Source organism: Corvus kubaryi, unplaced genomic scaffold (genome assembly GCF_017639235.1).
Source record: "Corvus kubaryi isolate FWS band 111438036 unplaced genomic scaffold, C.kubaryi_AGA036_p1.0 37397, whole genome shotgun sequence".
In the NCBI taxonomy this organism is placed as follows: domain Eukaryota; kingdom Metazoa; phylum Chordata; class Aves; order Passeriformes; family Corvidae; genus Corvus; species Corvus kubaryi.
In genome coordinates, this window is record NW_024581136.1 from 12,555,862 (window position 1) to 12,572,397 (window position 16,536).

A 16,536-nucleotide genomic window follows, 5' to 3' on the forward strand; every position below is an offset into this window, starting at 1 on the left:
CCAATTATTCCCTTCCACTAAGTGAAAACCCCAGGGTTCTAAAACACTGTAATGTTTGCTACCACAGAACAAACGCAAACTCGACATCATTGACATTTTTCACCTTTTTAATAAAAGCCATTTTAAAACTTTCAATGTTACTTTATTGAGGAAAATAGAACATTAAAAATCCTGCTTGAATAAGAAACACTTTCAAACATAAATTAAGAAAAATCTCTTGAACTTCACATTTCTTGCAGTGAGGGCAGATCTTCCATAAAACACACACTTACAGATTTACAAAAGCAGTCTGACAGGATAGTTCAAAACTTTTCAAGTCTTGTCTTTTTTATTTCTGGCGTTCATTAAAGAAAAACTCAGCAAAAAAATCTTTCCTTTGAACCCACCATCTGCTTGGTTCCATAGAGGGCCCAAGGTAAAGTGCTCAGCAGCAGGACTGGCAGCATCAGATATGAGCTTGGACTTTTTCTACTCCAGGGTATTTTGATGGTTCTTGAGGTATGTCCCACCTGAAAAAAAGACTCCGGTTTTTCTCTATGTTCACCACCCCGTTGGTCACCTGAAGTTATTCTGTCAGGTTAATTTATTTTCCCCCACAAAATATTATTTCATAATCATAGAATGGTTATAGTTAGAAGGGACCTTAAAGATCATCTTGTTCCAATCCCCCTGCCATGGGGGATTCCACAAGACCAGGCTGATCAGGGCTCCATCCAACCTGGCCTTACATGTACATTTTCTGTTTTTTTTCCAAAACTGTAGCTGGGCTTGAAACATGCACACATTCTTCATCTGTATTTTTGAAGAACTGAGGTACATTATAATTTGCTGTACAATGCTCCTTCTAAAAAATGTGGGAAGACCAAATATTCAGAGTGTTCATGATTAAAAGAGGTATTTTTCACAAAGAAGTCATCACAGGCCCGATAGTTGGTACCAGTGAAAAACAGTTGGGCTAAGAGCATCTTCTTGTTATTCCATTTAAAACTGAGAAGAGCAAGAGATGAGGCATTCCTCAGCTTTCTGATGTTTCTTGAAATGACAGTGTAAGAATTCCACTTTACCTTTTCATCACAGTTGTAAAGGAAACCTATAAAAAAATGTGCAATACAGAGAAAAAAAGCTATTTCATCAGTTATTTTTTTTGTCAAGAAGGAATTAAAGTGAATCAGAGAAAAGAAAGATTTAGAAACACAAGTCAAAATGCAAACTTTTCCTCTGAAACATCTTTAGAAAAAAACAAACTTTAAAACTCACAAATACCATCACTTCAGTAACTAGAGAACACAATCAAACTTTTCAAAAAATACACTGACATCCAGCTCTGCTGTTGTTATGCATCCCTTAGAAGTCACTAGCCCAAAGTGATGCAGACTGCCTGGATCCCCCAGGAGCTAAACCCCAGGAAGTTTAAAGTCCAGTCTTCAGAAAAGCCCATGTTGTTGAAGATTAGATTCAGGCATTAATTTCTCCCACTGATAAGAAAATTATAACCCTAATTTCCAGATCCTTGAAACTGTCCTGAAGAATTTAAACTGTTTGTTTCTTTGATTCTGTTTCCATGAAATAATATAAAGAAACATAAGTTTGAATAGATCCCTTTTGATATAACGGCCTTGCAACATTTTGTTCCCAAAACAATGGCAACAAAGGACTTTCATTACACGGGTCAGCTCCTAAATATTAAAGTAACAGGAACCATATGGAAAGTACACACAGGTCTGTGCCCATTTTGTGAAGCACACAAAATCCATACTGTCCGTGTGGCTTTAAGAACAAAATGTCATCACTGGTCAACATGACCCAGATTAAGAAAATGAGTAAACCACTTCTAAACTTGGGTGAAGAGTTTTCCCTACAATTTTTGTTTTGTTCAAACCTCAAAGGGAAAGACCCAAGTATTTAGATGTCTTGTTTCACCTAATAAGCAGAGCGTTATCGAGGGCGTGTTTTGATCCACCAACCAAATCAGCTATCTTTAAACTACTGTTAAAACAATATTTTTTAATTTAAAAAAATTTTAACCAAAGTTCTCCTCTGCACCCAGTAAAAACACCATAAGTATTAGTTACTCAGCATTCACATCCAACCTTTTTATACTACATGCCTATCTAATCAAGCAAAACAAAATCAAAATCTGAAATAGCTGTCATTAACTTGATCAAAACAACTTGCACTCCAGGAGGGATTATAATGGTGGGATGCTGCATGGGCTGGCTGTAGAGAAACAAATAAAAACCTGATCTTCTCATTTTGCTGTGCTTTCTTAAGCCTTTACAGCACTATAACATCATTAGAATTTTAAAATCACAATACAGAGGACACCAAATATTAAAACCAATCAGATGGAGGAAGGATACGATATATAGTTAAAACAAGCAGATCTGTGGTGACACCAAGAATGAATACATCAAAATACATCCATTAAAATATATCACTTGCCTCTTGTAATACTTGTCCAAGTGTCTCCTGGCTGTGAATGCGCTTCCTGTTGAAAACCCAAACCACGCTTATTTCTGCACAAAGCATTGTGAATCTTGCAAATATCAAGTATTTATCCCAGTTTCAAAAGAGAAGTTATATCAGACTTCGTTCCACATCCTTTCCCTTAGCAAATCATTCTGCAATTCTATGCAGTCTTATGGAATTTACAATTCTAATTCAGAGCTGTTGTTTTTCACATCATAGTTTTGAACTACCTGGAATAAGGCTGACTACTCATCACATTTTCTCAAAAACAACCCTGATTATTAAAAGGTGCTGTTAAATTTCAACATAAATCCTAACATGGATGATACAGGTAATCAATTACTTTAATGTCATCTCCTCCAGCACTAGACATCTGATATTCAGCAATTAATGCAAGAAGATTTAACAAATACTACTTTTTTAGTCGTTCTTCCAACGTAATCAAAGTGGTAAGCATTGCATGCAAAAACAACAGAAATACAAAGACTTTACAAAAAATTTCCATCAAGAGAACACGTTACTGCAGTTGTTTCCATGCATCCTATAATACATGCATTAAAAAAACTAAAGCAAATAGAAGGCAACATCATTTTACCTGTCTATTTTGGTTGCTATGACCAGTGTAAAATTGCCTTCTGTACTGGGCAAGTATGTAGAAGGTATAATGACATAACTTCCTGCAGGAAGCCTGCAAAGTCGGCTGACTTCCTGGGAATAGCAGTGAGGTACACAGCTCACCAGTGGCTCCAAGTGTACAAAAGAAGTAGTTTGTGGTTTCCAGCTGCTGTTAGGCACCTGCAAAAAAAGAATGTAAACATGCCTACCTTTTCATCTGTTTCAGGGCTCACAATGTTTCATTCCTGTGACACTACAGTGTGATATGGTCCATCTCTATTCCGCTCGAAATACTCACTCTGCTGTACAGAGCTAGAGAGAAGAGGAATGGAAAAGCTTCTGGAAAACCCAGATGGCAGTACTAAGAACAGATGAATCATTCCTAGCCTGTTTGTAGACAATGTACAGAACCCTCTACTCACATAGCTCTAGAGCTTCCTCTGTTATCTAACCTCACTCTTCCCTACTACAGCCTAAAGCAGTTGTTTTTCACCTCAGGGATTTGCTGAACAGACTGTGTCCTTCCTATATCTAGTAGTCTTTCCTGTACTAAAAAGTCATATTAGACTTCATCTCAGTCTCCTATAGGCATACAAAATGCCAATCTTTCTTCACATATTATATATTTGAAGTTTTATGATTACTTCTGATGCCCAGCTTCAGATTTTTCACTTAACCTTCTTTTGAAGCATGAGTTCTAAAAATGAAGCTACCTTTCTCTGCAAAATAGTTACTTAAGCAGCAGCTTCTTAGGCTACATTTACGCAGTTGATCACTAGCACACACATGTAGAACCTGTATCTATCCATACCAAATCAAATCTTGTTTTACTTCTGATCGCCTGCTCAAGATATCACAGTCCTTTTGATCCAGTATCATTTGCCTAGCACATATAATTATTAGACATGAAGAAAGTTAAGTGTTCGTGATGAATTACCAAAAGGTCTGGTCCTCAATTGCTAGGGCACTGAGAATTCTTTGCAAATCCTCAAGAGTTCGTTGTTGCTAAAACTAATTCAGAACCTTGTAAGAATTCAGTGGAACTAATTATCTGGTTACTATGCCATGTAACTATGTAAGTTACTCCGTATCTTTCATGGGCATTACTTCCCAGAGTCAGCTTGTGTTTCTCCTAGAAGAAGAAAGTCCCTTGCAAACTGCAAGGAGCCCTGTGCTCACAGGCTAACCTTCACCCTTGGCAAATGAGCATTCAAACTGACCAGAAGCCTTACCTGGAAAATATGGAAACCTATTGGACAACACTTGCTATCCAGGCAGTGCTGACGGAGGGTGACTTTCACAGTGGTTTTTCCCGGTCCTGCAGGAATGGAGAGGGGAAAGCAGGGATTGGTATGAAAGGAGGGGAAGTTCCTGCTACCTCCAGCATTTAGCCCATTCTTCCAGCAACCATGCAGCTGCACTGTCTCCCATTCACCAGCTGGGAGTTCTTCACAGAGGGCAGCATCCGTGGGTGGTGGCTTTAGCTCACTATCAAACATAAGACAGAAAAGAAACTAAAATGTATAAAATATGTACTATCAGAATATAAACAAATCTGACCAGCTTTTAAACAGTTGCCAACACTAAATTTTGCCTCTGCATATAGCACTAAGCTGCAGTTTAGAGTCAAGATGCTACTTATCTGGCTACTTATGATTAGTATTTTAATAAGATGTAGTAGCAGCTTCATGACAAAAACAAGGAGCTGGGGCACTACTTGCATGAATTCAAAGACAATACAATGCTGTTACCTGGCACTCTGCACAACTCTTCAAAATATTTTGAACATTTCCACTTAGTGCTACACTTGTATTTAAAGCAATAATTATAAGAAATGTTCTGTTTTGTTTTAAACCTACCTGAGAGAGATCCTTCCCGTTGAAAATACACGAAGCAAGAAATTCCCTACTGCATCTTTCAGAAAGGTGCTGGGAACAACAAGATAAAAGCCAGGTGAAAGGTCACAGCACACATGGACTTCTCTGTCGTAGGAATGGCAGATGGTACCTACAACTGGAGGAGCAGAGAGGGTCTTTGGAAGGTTAAATCGTTTCTTCTCCACCTAGAATAGATGCATAATGATGTGTAGTGGTTTAGGAAAAATGAGTAACTTTCAATAAAACTAAAAATTATCAAATATTGTTTAGAACATTTTTTTAAATGCATACATTTACAAATGAAACAAAGACAAGAGTATCAGCAGATGAGTTGAACATCAAAGAGAAGTAGGAAGAGTCAATACTCAGGAGGAGTAAATTTAGGAATGGCTTCAAGTTATCAGCCTGAAATGTCATGCACTAGTTTGGAACAATCCTAAGTGCTCACTGATAAGAAGAAAGTACCAGTCTACTAATAGTTTGTACAGACAGTAACTGTGAGATAAACAGAACCATTCCAGCATAAATCAGAGATAGAAAACTGTGACCAGTTGAATCGTATCACTGCCATGGGAAATGAATGATTTTACTCAAATGTTTCAGTAATGCTTTTAAACTTCTATTTGCAAAGAGAAAAATGTCACTTGTGTATTACCTTCCAGACATGCAATCCCACAGCCTGGTAATTCTTTCCTTGTATGCCTTGAGTCAAAAATGGATTCTCCTCTGCTAAGCGGGTTGGATTTTGAATCCTTCCAGCCCAGTCAGTGCTGTATTTCCTGTGTTTCTGCAGCAGAGCAATGCACACCTCACTCGATTCACAGACCCTCAGCCAGAACTTGGGGTTGGTAGGGAAGCTGCTGTTGTTGCGGCAGCCACCTGCAGACTGCCCTCTCACCCAGGATCCAAAGAGATTCTGTGAGTGACACAGCACTTTCTCTAACAAAGCAAAAAACACATGGTGTGGATTTCAGACACAGGAAGCTACTTAATTTTATACAATAGATACATGGCAGAGATTCCCCAGCACAAGAAAACATGATGTCATAGCCTGACACCTCCCCAAAGCAGAAATTCATGACCAAGACTTCAAAAGGCATGAGAATTAATGCCACAGTTGGTAATGACAGACCGATGACATGATTTTTACAAGAAGAAACTGTTACTAGAAATCTCAAGTGTATCTACCATTAAAAACAAAACATCACAGGGCTGTCCAGAATAACAGCCTTCTAGACAGAGGACACTAATCTCTAAACCAGCTAGCAAGTAATTCATAGAAATATCAATGGCTTCTCTAAATATCTTTAATTTCCACTTGTCCTTCTGTTTTTCAGTAGAGACAGAAAAGGCCTATGGATCTAAAGGAGAGGGAAAAATTGAGAAAGAGAAATTATGGTCTAGTTGCATCCATTTGCAATTCAAATCAATCCTTCCCATTGACATAATGTCATTTGCATGAGAAACATGTTTTCTCATACCACACCTGTATAGAGGCTCTGAAGTTGTCCTTCCTCATTGACTGGAAAGCCCACAGTAATCTCATCAAATTCCCTGAAAAATTCCTCTTCATCCACCCAGAATTCTCCCTCTAGGATCTGGGAGAGGAGTTCTGAAGCAACTGCTGGATCTAGCTGGTTCCATCCTTGACCGCTGCATATAAGACCAAAGTTAACATTCAGCTTGTTGCCCAACAGAGTTCCGGAACAATATCCTACCAAATATCTTAGGGAGCAGGACAGTAAGAAGAGACTTCTCCATTTTATTGTGAAATAATTGCATTGAAAATTTCTCTACACATTGCTGTTCAGTGAGAGGGATCACAGGAAACACAAGTCATAACTTATCAAAGAAAACTTAGAAACAGCCTAACACCAGACTGGATGCAGAACAGACTTCTAGGTGAAATAGGTGCTTTGTTTACAACAGTCATTACAGTAAGAAGTCCAAGAGCAAAATAAAGATTTTTAACTGTTGCTTAAAAAGGAGACAAAAAAGTAAAACCAGCTGCACTGTGATTGTTCTGAAAGAATTTTAATGCTTTACATCAAAAACTGCCATTTGTATTAAGCAGCTGGTTTCCCCATGAATCTGCTTGCCAAGTCTCGATAAACCAAGAATTTAAGCACCTCCTTATTTAGGGCTCATTAAAAGCTAGTAGTTTCAACATTTTCCATTGTTTCACTAACAAAAAAAGAATAGCTCTGCACTTGAATAAAACAGGGTTCTAAGGTCACCCAATGAAACCCTATTCTCTTGCAACTACATGGCAACTTACTCTTTCACAAAGAAACTACAAGAGACCAAGTGTATAACCAAAACACTGTCAAAAGCAAAAAACATCAACTGAAGCTCTCAATAAATGCAATCAAATTATTTTTCTAACTCAGGGAAAAAAAGCATTTCTACAATGCTCACTAACATCTCCACATTGTTAACATATTTTAATGCTGACTGCTTGTTGCATGGGTCAAGAATTGCACGTTCTTTTGTACAGTCAAAACATGCTAACATTTTTCAAAATAAGCTAGCAGGGTCTGCCCTTTCATTCTTGCTACTGTGCTATTTGAGCTGCTACACATATTTCTGTAAGTCCTTTAAAACAGTTCTCTTCTCTATTTCTACTTTATATGGACTCAGTTCCAGCTTCTCCTACTTATCCCAATCTACAGAAAAGAGAGCACACAAGCAACAAGCATAAGCATCCTTCATTCAAAGGGTCAAAACTTCAATGTGAAATCCTTCCTTCTGCTATATTTAGTTTTATAATTACTCCTTTGCTTGTTTTCTGCAGCTGAGCCAGAAGCAAATGAAAAGACTCAAGTAAAGCTGAGTGACAAGAAACAAACACGATCAAAGATACTTAGATCAATGGCAGAATAACAAAAAAGCACCACAAAAATCAGAAACAGAAAATTAGCCAACACCTTAGGTTTGTCTCTATAAAAAGATATGATGATTTGATAAACAAAAAGGTTATTAAAAAAATTTAGATTGCCAAAACCAGGAGAACAAAATGATGAGCCTCAGAACCAATGAGCTGTGTGAACTCCCAACTCTCTAAAGGATTGTACACACACTGAAGCCTCTCTCCTCTGCTACAGATTATTAGCAGTGTTTGCCTATGCAATACATAGATAAGCTTTGTGCTTCAGAACTATCACAAATGGTTTTCCAAATGAATATAAAACTGCTCACCCCTCACACCAGGGCCCTTTCCAGCACCGCCTCCCCCAAGGATTTCGTATTCGTAGTAGGAAGATTTCCTTGCCTGACACTTCAGACAGATTCACTCTGTCTATCACAATAAAGGCATGAAATTCTCCTAGTTCACTTGCACCTAAATAGGAAAAAAAAAATTGAAAATAAACAAAAGAATCAGTTCCATATTTCGCAGTGACGTTAAAGTATCCAGTGAAAGAAGGCAATTTTGCAACAAAAGGAAATTGTTTTAAAATCTGTATTAGAACAGCACAAAGAAACCCCAAACAGTTCATTTTAAATGTGACCATAGAGAAATAAAGTAACATTTCCAAGTGTATTGACTCACTCCTTGATCTCAAACCCTACATATTTGTTGCTAAAGATACCTTCCACACATATTCACCATGCTGAAATTCATTGGGGTTTTCAAGGTTGTTTTTGAGGGAGTTCATCCGGGGGGGGTGCATCTGTTTTTGAGATCTGACCATATTCTAATATAAAAAAGCACTTTTCAAAAGCACCCTCCCATCCTGAACTCAGTAACATCCTTAAATCTTTATTTATCCAAACTTATCTAAAATTGCACCATGAAACTGGCACGGTACTAGAATCAGCACTTGTATTTGCCAGCTGCCTTGTGCTTTGAAGCCTGCTAATAGAGACATTTACTATCACCTTGTCTGGAGTTGAGGACTGAACAGCTTATTACACACTGTTCCTTCAGATTCATTAATCTTCTAAACACTGCTTTCTCCAAAACCATGCCTGTCTTCTCTTTCTCCACATCTTTTCCAGGGCCTTTCAGGGTCCATCTTTCAGCAATTCCTCCAGTCAGATCAACCAAAGCATCTGCCACCTGTCCTGCCCACAACTGCTCATAAGATCCATGCACTCTAAAAAATTAAACCAAAAAAATTTCAAAAAAACACCAAGAAAAAGTTTGTACAGACAGAAGAACAAAAGAAACACAGTTCCTACACACTTGCAACCCCACTCTATATCACAATCATGACTGTACCCTACCCCATAACCCAAAGCAGGCAAGAGAAAGCACAGACTATTTTATTTATACAGAATACAACATCTAAAGAATATGTAAGCCATTGGATACTCCACTGTTTGATGGGAAGTTTCTTACATTCTCTCTGTCCTATTTAAAAAACTGCTGTTGTCTAGTACTAGTCATTTGTACCTTATCATCCATGCTCTACATTATCTTTGTGATATACTAACTGCATTCTGTATAAATAAAAATATTTCTTCCTCTTCATTTATCCTTTATTCACTCTGCACAAATAACCAGAGTAGCACTTCCCTCAACAACCTAAGCAGATCAAGAGATTGCCCCACCTGATGTAGCAGATGCAAAATACAGCAAAAGAAATCAAGACTAAAATAGAATTATAAATTCAAAAATAACATCTCTGCAGAAAACAAAGAAATATTACATTTCAAAACCTACAGAGAAGCTTTAACATGACACTGGTGCTTCACAGCTTCTGCTCAATGTATCTACAGCTGGGTAAGTAATTTCACACAAAGTCTGCCTCTGCCCTCTGCTGGCAACCACAATCTTCTGCTCAGATTCTTTGGGACATTAGATGTCTGTCTTACCAGTGCATTTTGTCTCCAAATTGTTTGTCCATCTGGACAGCTTTTCCATTGATGTGCCATAAACCATACAATAGCTGCATTTTCTTCCTAAACAGTAAACTATCAAATTATACAAAAGAGCAGTGAAACTCACACAACTAGATTCTCAACTAGCACAAACTTACATAACATTGTTGCGTTCCACGAAAATATCTGCATGCTTTCTGCTTTTCATTGAGCTCTCATCTTCCTTTAACAAATTGGATAACTAACAGACAATGACTTAACAAACATCATTTGAATCCTGAAAATTCATTGCAGCTCTTACTTTTGATCTGAATTCCCTCCCTAAGACTATCTTACTTCATGTGCAACTGGAAGCACACCTTACAGATCTACAGTTTAAAGAGCAATTTCTGCACAAGCCAGAATGGGACCACCAGGAGCCACAACACTCAGATCTATGCCCAAAGCAGCCAGGTAAAGTAACTAAGCAAAGAAATACACAAGTATTGTACTTCTATTTCCATCAATAGCAATGTTCACATACTTTGCATAAGCTTTTTCCAGAAGTGGAAGCCAAAACAAATCCTCTGTCTGACACTGGGAAAAGCAGAGTTTGCCCCCAAGGCAAGGCAGGCGATCGTCGATGGTCACTTCCACCCAGTGGCCAAACTGCCAGACCCGGCACGTGAAACAGCCTTGGTAGGACTCATCTGTCCAGCTGGGCTGACCTGGAGGGATTACCTGGAAGGCAAAAGCCAAAAATCAAGACAAACAATGAATTAATGGTTTTTGTTGGGGTTCTTTTTGCAAATAAAACCAGTTTAAAATATACTGAACATCAACCATTTGTAACAAATACAGAAAAAAAATGTGATAACAAAACCAGTGAAACTGAGCATAATGAAGCCAATACTCATTTGGCAGCTTGGGACTCCAGAACAATACACAAATGTCAATTAGGTGAAGAAAACTTCTCTAACATGAAACTTCTCCATACCTTGTTCAGTAAGTATTTGCTCTTCTGCAAAGCTACACAGGCACACAGGAACCAACAGTCTCCCAAAATTCCTTGTTTTACTTGCACATCCTGCAGATTGTTTGAAAATAACCGAGGAGAAGAACAAATGTCCTAAAAATAAAAGAAGAGCAGTTAAAGCCAAATTCTGCATGATATTCTAAGAAAGTCTGTGTTGCAGGGACTGGGAGGGCTCCAGAGATCTCTCATAGAACAAGAGAATTTTTATGTCTAGAAAATTTCCTTTTCAGACACAGCCTAAGTAAGAAATAACAAATAAATAGCTTGTGGGGGCATTTTGCAGGTACTTCGTGAATGCAGATCTAGTTCCCACATGAATTTCAGCACGCAACTGTCACCATCAGGTGCAACCTTAGCAGAAGCAGTAATAAGTGAAAGACAACATAATTCGTCAGCTCCTTCCTAGACTTATGATCAACTGCGACAGGGCTGATGCCATCCACATTGAACTGCACACCCCAAGTTACAAAAATCTCAAAATTAGAACAAGGGAAAAACCTCTCCTAGGACACATAAAAATAGATTAGTTGGTAGCACAAGATGCAATTTCAGATGCAAAGTCTTGAATACTTAATCAGATCTGAAACTGAGTTTGTGAAATGGTTTTTCTTATACACAAACACTCCAAGAGATGGGAATTAACTCATCAGCCCTCAGTAGCAATCAAGGTGTAAAGTACAAAAGCAGGAACCTGCACACTGGACTCTGTGAAATCATTTGTTTGCCAATTACACCTGATAATCAGCAGCTCTGTCACTGTTCTACAGAGAGCCCCAGACACAGGGGAGAAAATACAACTCAAGACAACATACTTTTTCCCTCCATTAAATTTTTATAGCCTTTTTTTTCCCCTCCACACAAAGGCAGTATCATAAATACTTCACTTTAAATGGGTGTACTGCAGAAATGCATTCTAAAGCTTTTAGCTCTAATACAGCTTGCTCTGCAACCCAGCTATAAGTTTAAAAGCAATACAAGTCATATGACAAGTTATAAACTTTAGAAGTTTTCTTTCTTGTTATCAAAGAAATCAACAACTACAAAAAAGAAAACCCCATAGGCTTCTGAAAAATTCTAAAATCCAATTACCCATTTTCAAGACGGTTATGCAATGTACCAAAAAATTCGGGAGTGACATAATGCTGCATTCCAACTTGGTATGTATGTTATCTGCATAATGAAACATATTTATAATAAAATATCTGAATTTCTACTACTGCCATGAAATTTAAAAGCTCTACAAAAGGATTTAAATCAAGCCTACAAATGAGCACCCAGACTTAAAAACTGTTACTCATGTATTGTTAACGCTGATATGCATTGGTTTTATCATTTATGTATTTCTAAACAAAAAAAAAAAACATCCAGAAGCAGTCATTCAATGCTAACTTGCATTTATTACCTGAAAGCCCAGTTCTGCTAAAATAAGAGTTTTATACCTTAAAACTCACCTTAGGTCTCAACCAAGATATCTCGCCCCTGAATTGGGCAAGCGGGGTACAATAATTAAAGAATATAGAAGTATCACTGGCCGGAAACGTGGGGTCTGTGTAAAGGTCTCTTGTCACCATTAATTGCTTTTTCTCTCCCAGCATTTTCAACACAATCCTAAGCAGTTTTGCCGGCTATTCCTACGACTTTATATCGCCAGGCACCAACCTGCAACAAAAGCGAGTGTTACTGGGAAATTACAACAGGACATTGGAAATTACAACAGGCAAGGCGGATTTATTTAGGGATGGAAAGCCTCTCACTCCAACACGGAGCACCTGGAACCACCGCATTGCTGGCTTCTCCCAGCACCTGATACCACCCTACACCGCTCAGCAGCAAGAGAAGGGGCGGCCTCTGAGGAGACCTACACCCATTTAGGTCCCTTCCCCCCGCTCTGCGCACACCCTCCAAACAAGGCTCCCCCCACCACCCTTTTCCTCACACCCAGCCCCAACACGGCCCCTCCGCCCACGCCCCCTCCTGCCCACCAGCTCCCCGTCCCCACAAGGGGTGTCGGCCCGGCCGCCCCCGCTCCCGGCTCCGCTCCCCCCTCACCGCGGGGCGGCCCCGCCGCCATTGCCCAGGGCGGCCGTTACCCGGCAACGCCGGCACGCGCGGCCCCGCCCACCCCTGCGCATGACGGACGGCGCTGCTGACCAATCAGCGGGCGCTACGTCTGCGCGCGCCACGTATTGGTTCCGCCCCCCGGGTGAGGGGGAGATTTCCCGGGATCCTCCGCATTCCCTGGCCGGGGATAGCTGGGGGAAACGGGGAAGTGACCGCTAGCTGTGGTCACCTGAGCTGCTCCGACGGGCGAAGGAAACTGAAACCAAAGTGTTTTCATGAAGATTGTGGCAGTGAAAGCCAGAGACATTGCTGGCCCTCATAGAGTGCTTTCCCGACATAATGGCAAAGATCACATTTTCAGATAGTTTATCACCATATAATCATCCACAGGCTGAACTGACAAAGGAGGTATGTTACTTCTCATACTTTGATAGCTACCGCTGACCATTGAAATAGAAAAAATGCCTTAAAAATACTGCCTCTGTCAGGAACAAAGAACAGAAATAAGGGGCCCACGAGGCTGTCCTTCTGCCCACCAAGGTTCTGGGTTTCAGGGCACACTGAAGGAGGCTGTTGTCTTTTTCACGTTTGGGCCTTACACATCAGTGTTTCTCAAGGTGCTCAGGTGTGGTCAATAAAGAAGCTGCTGAGCCACTGTCGAAGGACAAGGTGTTTACCAAAAAATCTGGTTTTCACACTTGCCTGTGATGATGTGTTTGAGTCTAAGGTCACCTGGTCCTTGGGTAGACAGGTCACCTGAACGAGAAAGATCCACAGAAAACACGGGCCTGACTGGTTTCTATCAGACATGAATGCAGAAATGCTCCTGTCAAGCCAACCTTAGCTGATGGAAATGCTCTCAGGTAACTGCAGAAGCTGTCCACCCACTGACATTCAGAAATAGGTTTTCTGCCCCTTGGTCACGCCCGTTGTACAGACACAAGGCCCCTCCCCCGCATACTGCAAATTTAATCAACAAACAAGACTTTTCACATTGAAGTTTTGACCCTTTCGGGAGCAGGGGAAACATTGCTGGCAGTAAGAATAACCCTCTTGTCCACAGCTCATGCGGGGGAGCTGCAGCTGCGCGGCTGCGAGTGAGCGACACAGGAGAGGTCTGTTGGGGGAGGGAAAGGGGAAAAAAAGGCCTCTGTGTCAGGAACAGTGAGGCTCTGATCTGTGTGAGTTCACCCCTGCATTCTTTAGGAAACAGCGATCACACAACTGCATAAATTCCATTGGAGGACTGATTCTAGCAAGCAGGATAAATGTTGAGCTCTAACTGTAAATACAGTAGGTCCAACCTGCAACAGTTAATTAGTTAAATATCTATTTATTTATGAAGCTATTAGAAGAAGGAAAGAGATGGATATCACCTTGGTCTCTCAGATACCTGACATGCTTTCCTTGCCCCACTGCAAGGAAAGGGGCAAATTAATCCAGTGGGAATTGATGATTTTTTTTCCTATTAACCCCAAACTCTTTGGAACAAAAGCAGCAGAGAACTTTCCCTGTTGCCTCTTGGCAATCCTGATGGATTAAATTGTTCCTGAAGACAAAACACAGGTCTATTTAGACAGGATGTCTTGAAGATAATATTTTAAGACAAAATGATACTTGCCTTGTTGTCAATCTGTTTCTCAGTCCACTTTAACATACGTGCTTCGCTTCGTTTCTCCTTGTAAAGGAGGAAAGAAGTCTGAGAGGGGCTGAGTCCTGTTGCTATAGAAATTTAAACAGTTAAAAGGGATTTGTGTCAAGCTAAATAACCAGCTCATTTCCATGTCAATGAAGATGATCCTCTAGAATGGTGTTTGATATTTTCATTATTGTTTTCCAGTTTTGGGGTTTCATCAATCCCATGTTTGCTTTTGTCTCCAACTCCCAGTGGTTCAAGGACAGGGAGAGGAGTAAAAGTAATCGAGAAGCAGTGGCTGGGCCCAGTGTGTGTGTTTGTTTCTGCAAATTCTGACACATGGAAGCTGTTCACAAAGGAGCTCTTCCAATTGTCCAAATCCTGATACCAGGATTAGGAAGTCACAGGCAATACTCAGCTGACAGTGATCTGAGCTGTATCACAGAAACAGCACAGAATGTCTTTTTGCTTAAGGGAGATTTTGGAGTGGGTGTTTGGGGTTATAGATCTCTCTACCTCAGGCACACACAGAGGGAGAGCACAGCTCCAAATTTCCAGCCTGGTTACCACAGCACACAAGATGCTGCACCTCAGTAAATACAATTTTGGAAAAGGGTCCAATGCTCTGCAAACCCCACTAATGCCATTCCTTTTTTAGAGAGAGACTTGTCTCTAGTATATTAAAACCCCTTCCTTGTGGAGCACAGAGCATACTATGTTCAACATAACCATAATTCTCTGGACAAGAAATCAGAGGTGTAAGACTTGAGTTTTCTCGTGCAGAAGGCACATGCAAGAAGAGGACTGAAGGGAAATGTTCACACAGGCTCAATCATTTATTGCAACTAGCTAGTCTCCCCCTATACAGAGTGAAAAGTCACCTCTAGAATATGGAATAGCTTTTCTTTACCCTCCTTTTTCTGTAAAAGTCTCTTATGTCCAGGTAAGACATACACTAACAGGTGCCCAAATTACTACTGTAATTAACAGGAAAAGCAGGATGGATGATATTAATAAAAAATTCTTTTAGTGGATGTGGAATATGCAGCAGCATTTGATGTAATTTTTCAGAAACTTTTGAAGTGTTTTACACTTTAAAAGGATACTGAAACATCATGCTCCACCCAAGCTAAATCAATACACTGAGTTGTGGAAGACACCTTGCAGCAATAGACCAATCAATCTTGATTCACTAAGAATCAAAAAGTACTTACATGAGAAAGAAGTAAGTAGTTTATATGTAAGTAGTTTAACGTTCACAAACAAAGCAGTAGCTTCCAGAGCTGGAAGATTAAACTAGACAAATCCAAACTAGACATTAGGTATGCATTCCAGGAATGCATGTAATCAACAGCTAAACCAATTTACCTGGGGCTTCAACAAAATCAGTGTCAAACTGTGTCCTCACAACTGACAATAATTCTGTGTCTCAGAGGACAGCGGCTTGATAAATCTCACACTGTGATTTCTAGTGCAGTTTCTGATATTGTGGTCATAGTGGCTTTAAGCTTTTATCAAGCTATAGTAAAAAGTGTGAAAATAAGTGTGCCGATTTAAGAGTGTTGACTGTACTGTGTTGTTCTATCTTCGGACAAACAGGGAGAGCAGACTGAAGAAGTGTACTTGACCTGAGTGAATTGTGCAGCACACGAGCTTAGATGTACAGAAGGTCCTGTGTTATCCAAAAAAGGCAATGGGCAAGGTCATTGCAGTGCAAGAACATGAGAGAGTTTTGGTCGAATGTTTGGGATACTTGATAGAATTGTTCTTGGTTGATGGAGTTCGTGGTTAAAATGTTGCAATGTAACATGACACCAAAATTCCTGATACAAGCTTAACAGAGTATACTGTAGCTAACAAGAATTATATTTAATGTATCAACCAATGTGGCTATGAAATGCTAAAAAAACAAGGTAGAAACATTCCATTTTATTAAACGGTTTGTCTCTTCAGAGCTTTCCCACAAGTGATATTTCTAGATCTTCTGTTGCCCTGCTCAAAGCTGCAATGAAATAAAGTAATCGTTTTCATTTTCAAAA

At 39.8% G+C, this 16,536-nt stretch overlaps 1 protein-coding gene across 3 annotated transcripts; it reads right to left on the reverse strand.

Moving 5' to 3' along the window:
- Nucleotides 1-89: 89 nt before the first annotated feature.
- On the reverse strand, nucleotides 90-12,939 carry CAPN10 (calpain 10). Of its 3 annotated transcripts, XM_042042118.1 has the most exons (14): nucleotides 12,850-12,939; nucleotides 12,252-12,459; nucleotides 10,762-10,893; nucleotides 10,309-10,505; nucleotides 8,841-9,058; nucleotides 8,160-8,301; nucleotides 6,448-6,614; nucleotides 5,617-5,900; nucleotides 4,944-5,146; nucleotides 4,317-4,572; nucleotides 3,065-3,264; nucleotides 2,443-2,488; nucleotides 1,065-1,090; nucleotides 90-509 (listed from the first exon to the last, which is right to left on the reverse strand). In XM_042042118.1, exons 2-14 carry the CDS (start codon nucleotides 12,393-12,395, stop codon nucleotides 446-448), a joined length of 2,079 nt encoding a protein of 692 aa, XP_041898052.1. In that variant the 5' UTR covers nucleotides 12,396-12,459; nucleotides 12,850-12,939; the 3' UTR covers nucleotides 90-445. The 3 variants fall into 3 exon arrangements, 2 of the variants coding, with proteins under 2 accessions (XP_041898052.1, XP_041898053.1); XR_006018356.1 differs by lacking the exons at nucleotides 90-509; nucleotides 1,065-1,090; nucleotides 3,065-3,264 and adding an exon at nucleotides 3,294-3,396 and having other exon boundaries at nucleotides 2,441-2,488; XM_042042119.1 differs by lacking the exons at nucleotides 90-509; nucleotides 1,065-1,090; nucleotides 2,443-2,488 and adding an exon at nucleotides 3,383-3,396 and having other exon boundaries at nucleotides 3,118-3,264.
- Nucleotides 12,940-16,536: the final 3,597 nt, after the last annotated feature.

Bases quoted from the DNA above. Each gene is read 5' to 3' on its own strand.
- CAPN10 (XM_042042118.1), bottom strand. From the start codon at position 12,395: ATGCTGGGAGAGAAAAAGCAATTAATGGTGACAAGAGACCTTTACACA. The intron at 10,506-10,761 runs GTATGGAGAAGT...TTTGCCTTCCAG, and splicing joins GCAAATACTTACTGAACAAG to GTAATCCCTCCAGGTCAGCC. The intron at 5,901-6,447 runs GTGTGGTATGAG...TTGCTTTGTTAG, and splicing joins ACTTCAGAGCCTCTATACAG to AGAAAGTGCTGTGTCACTCA.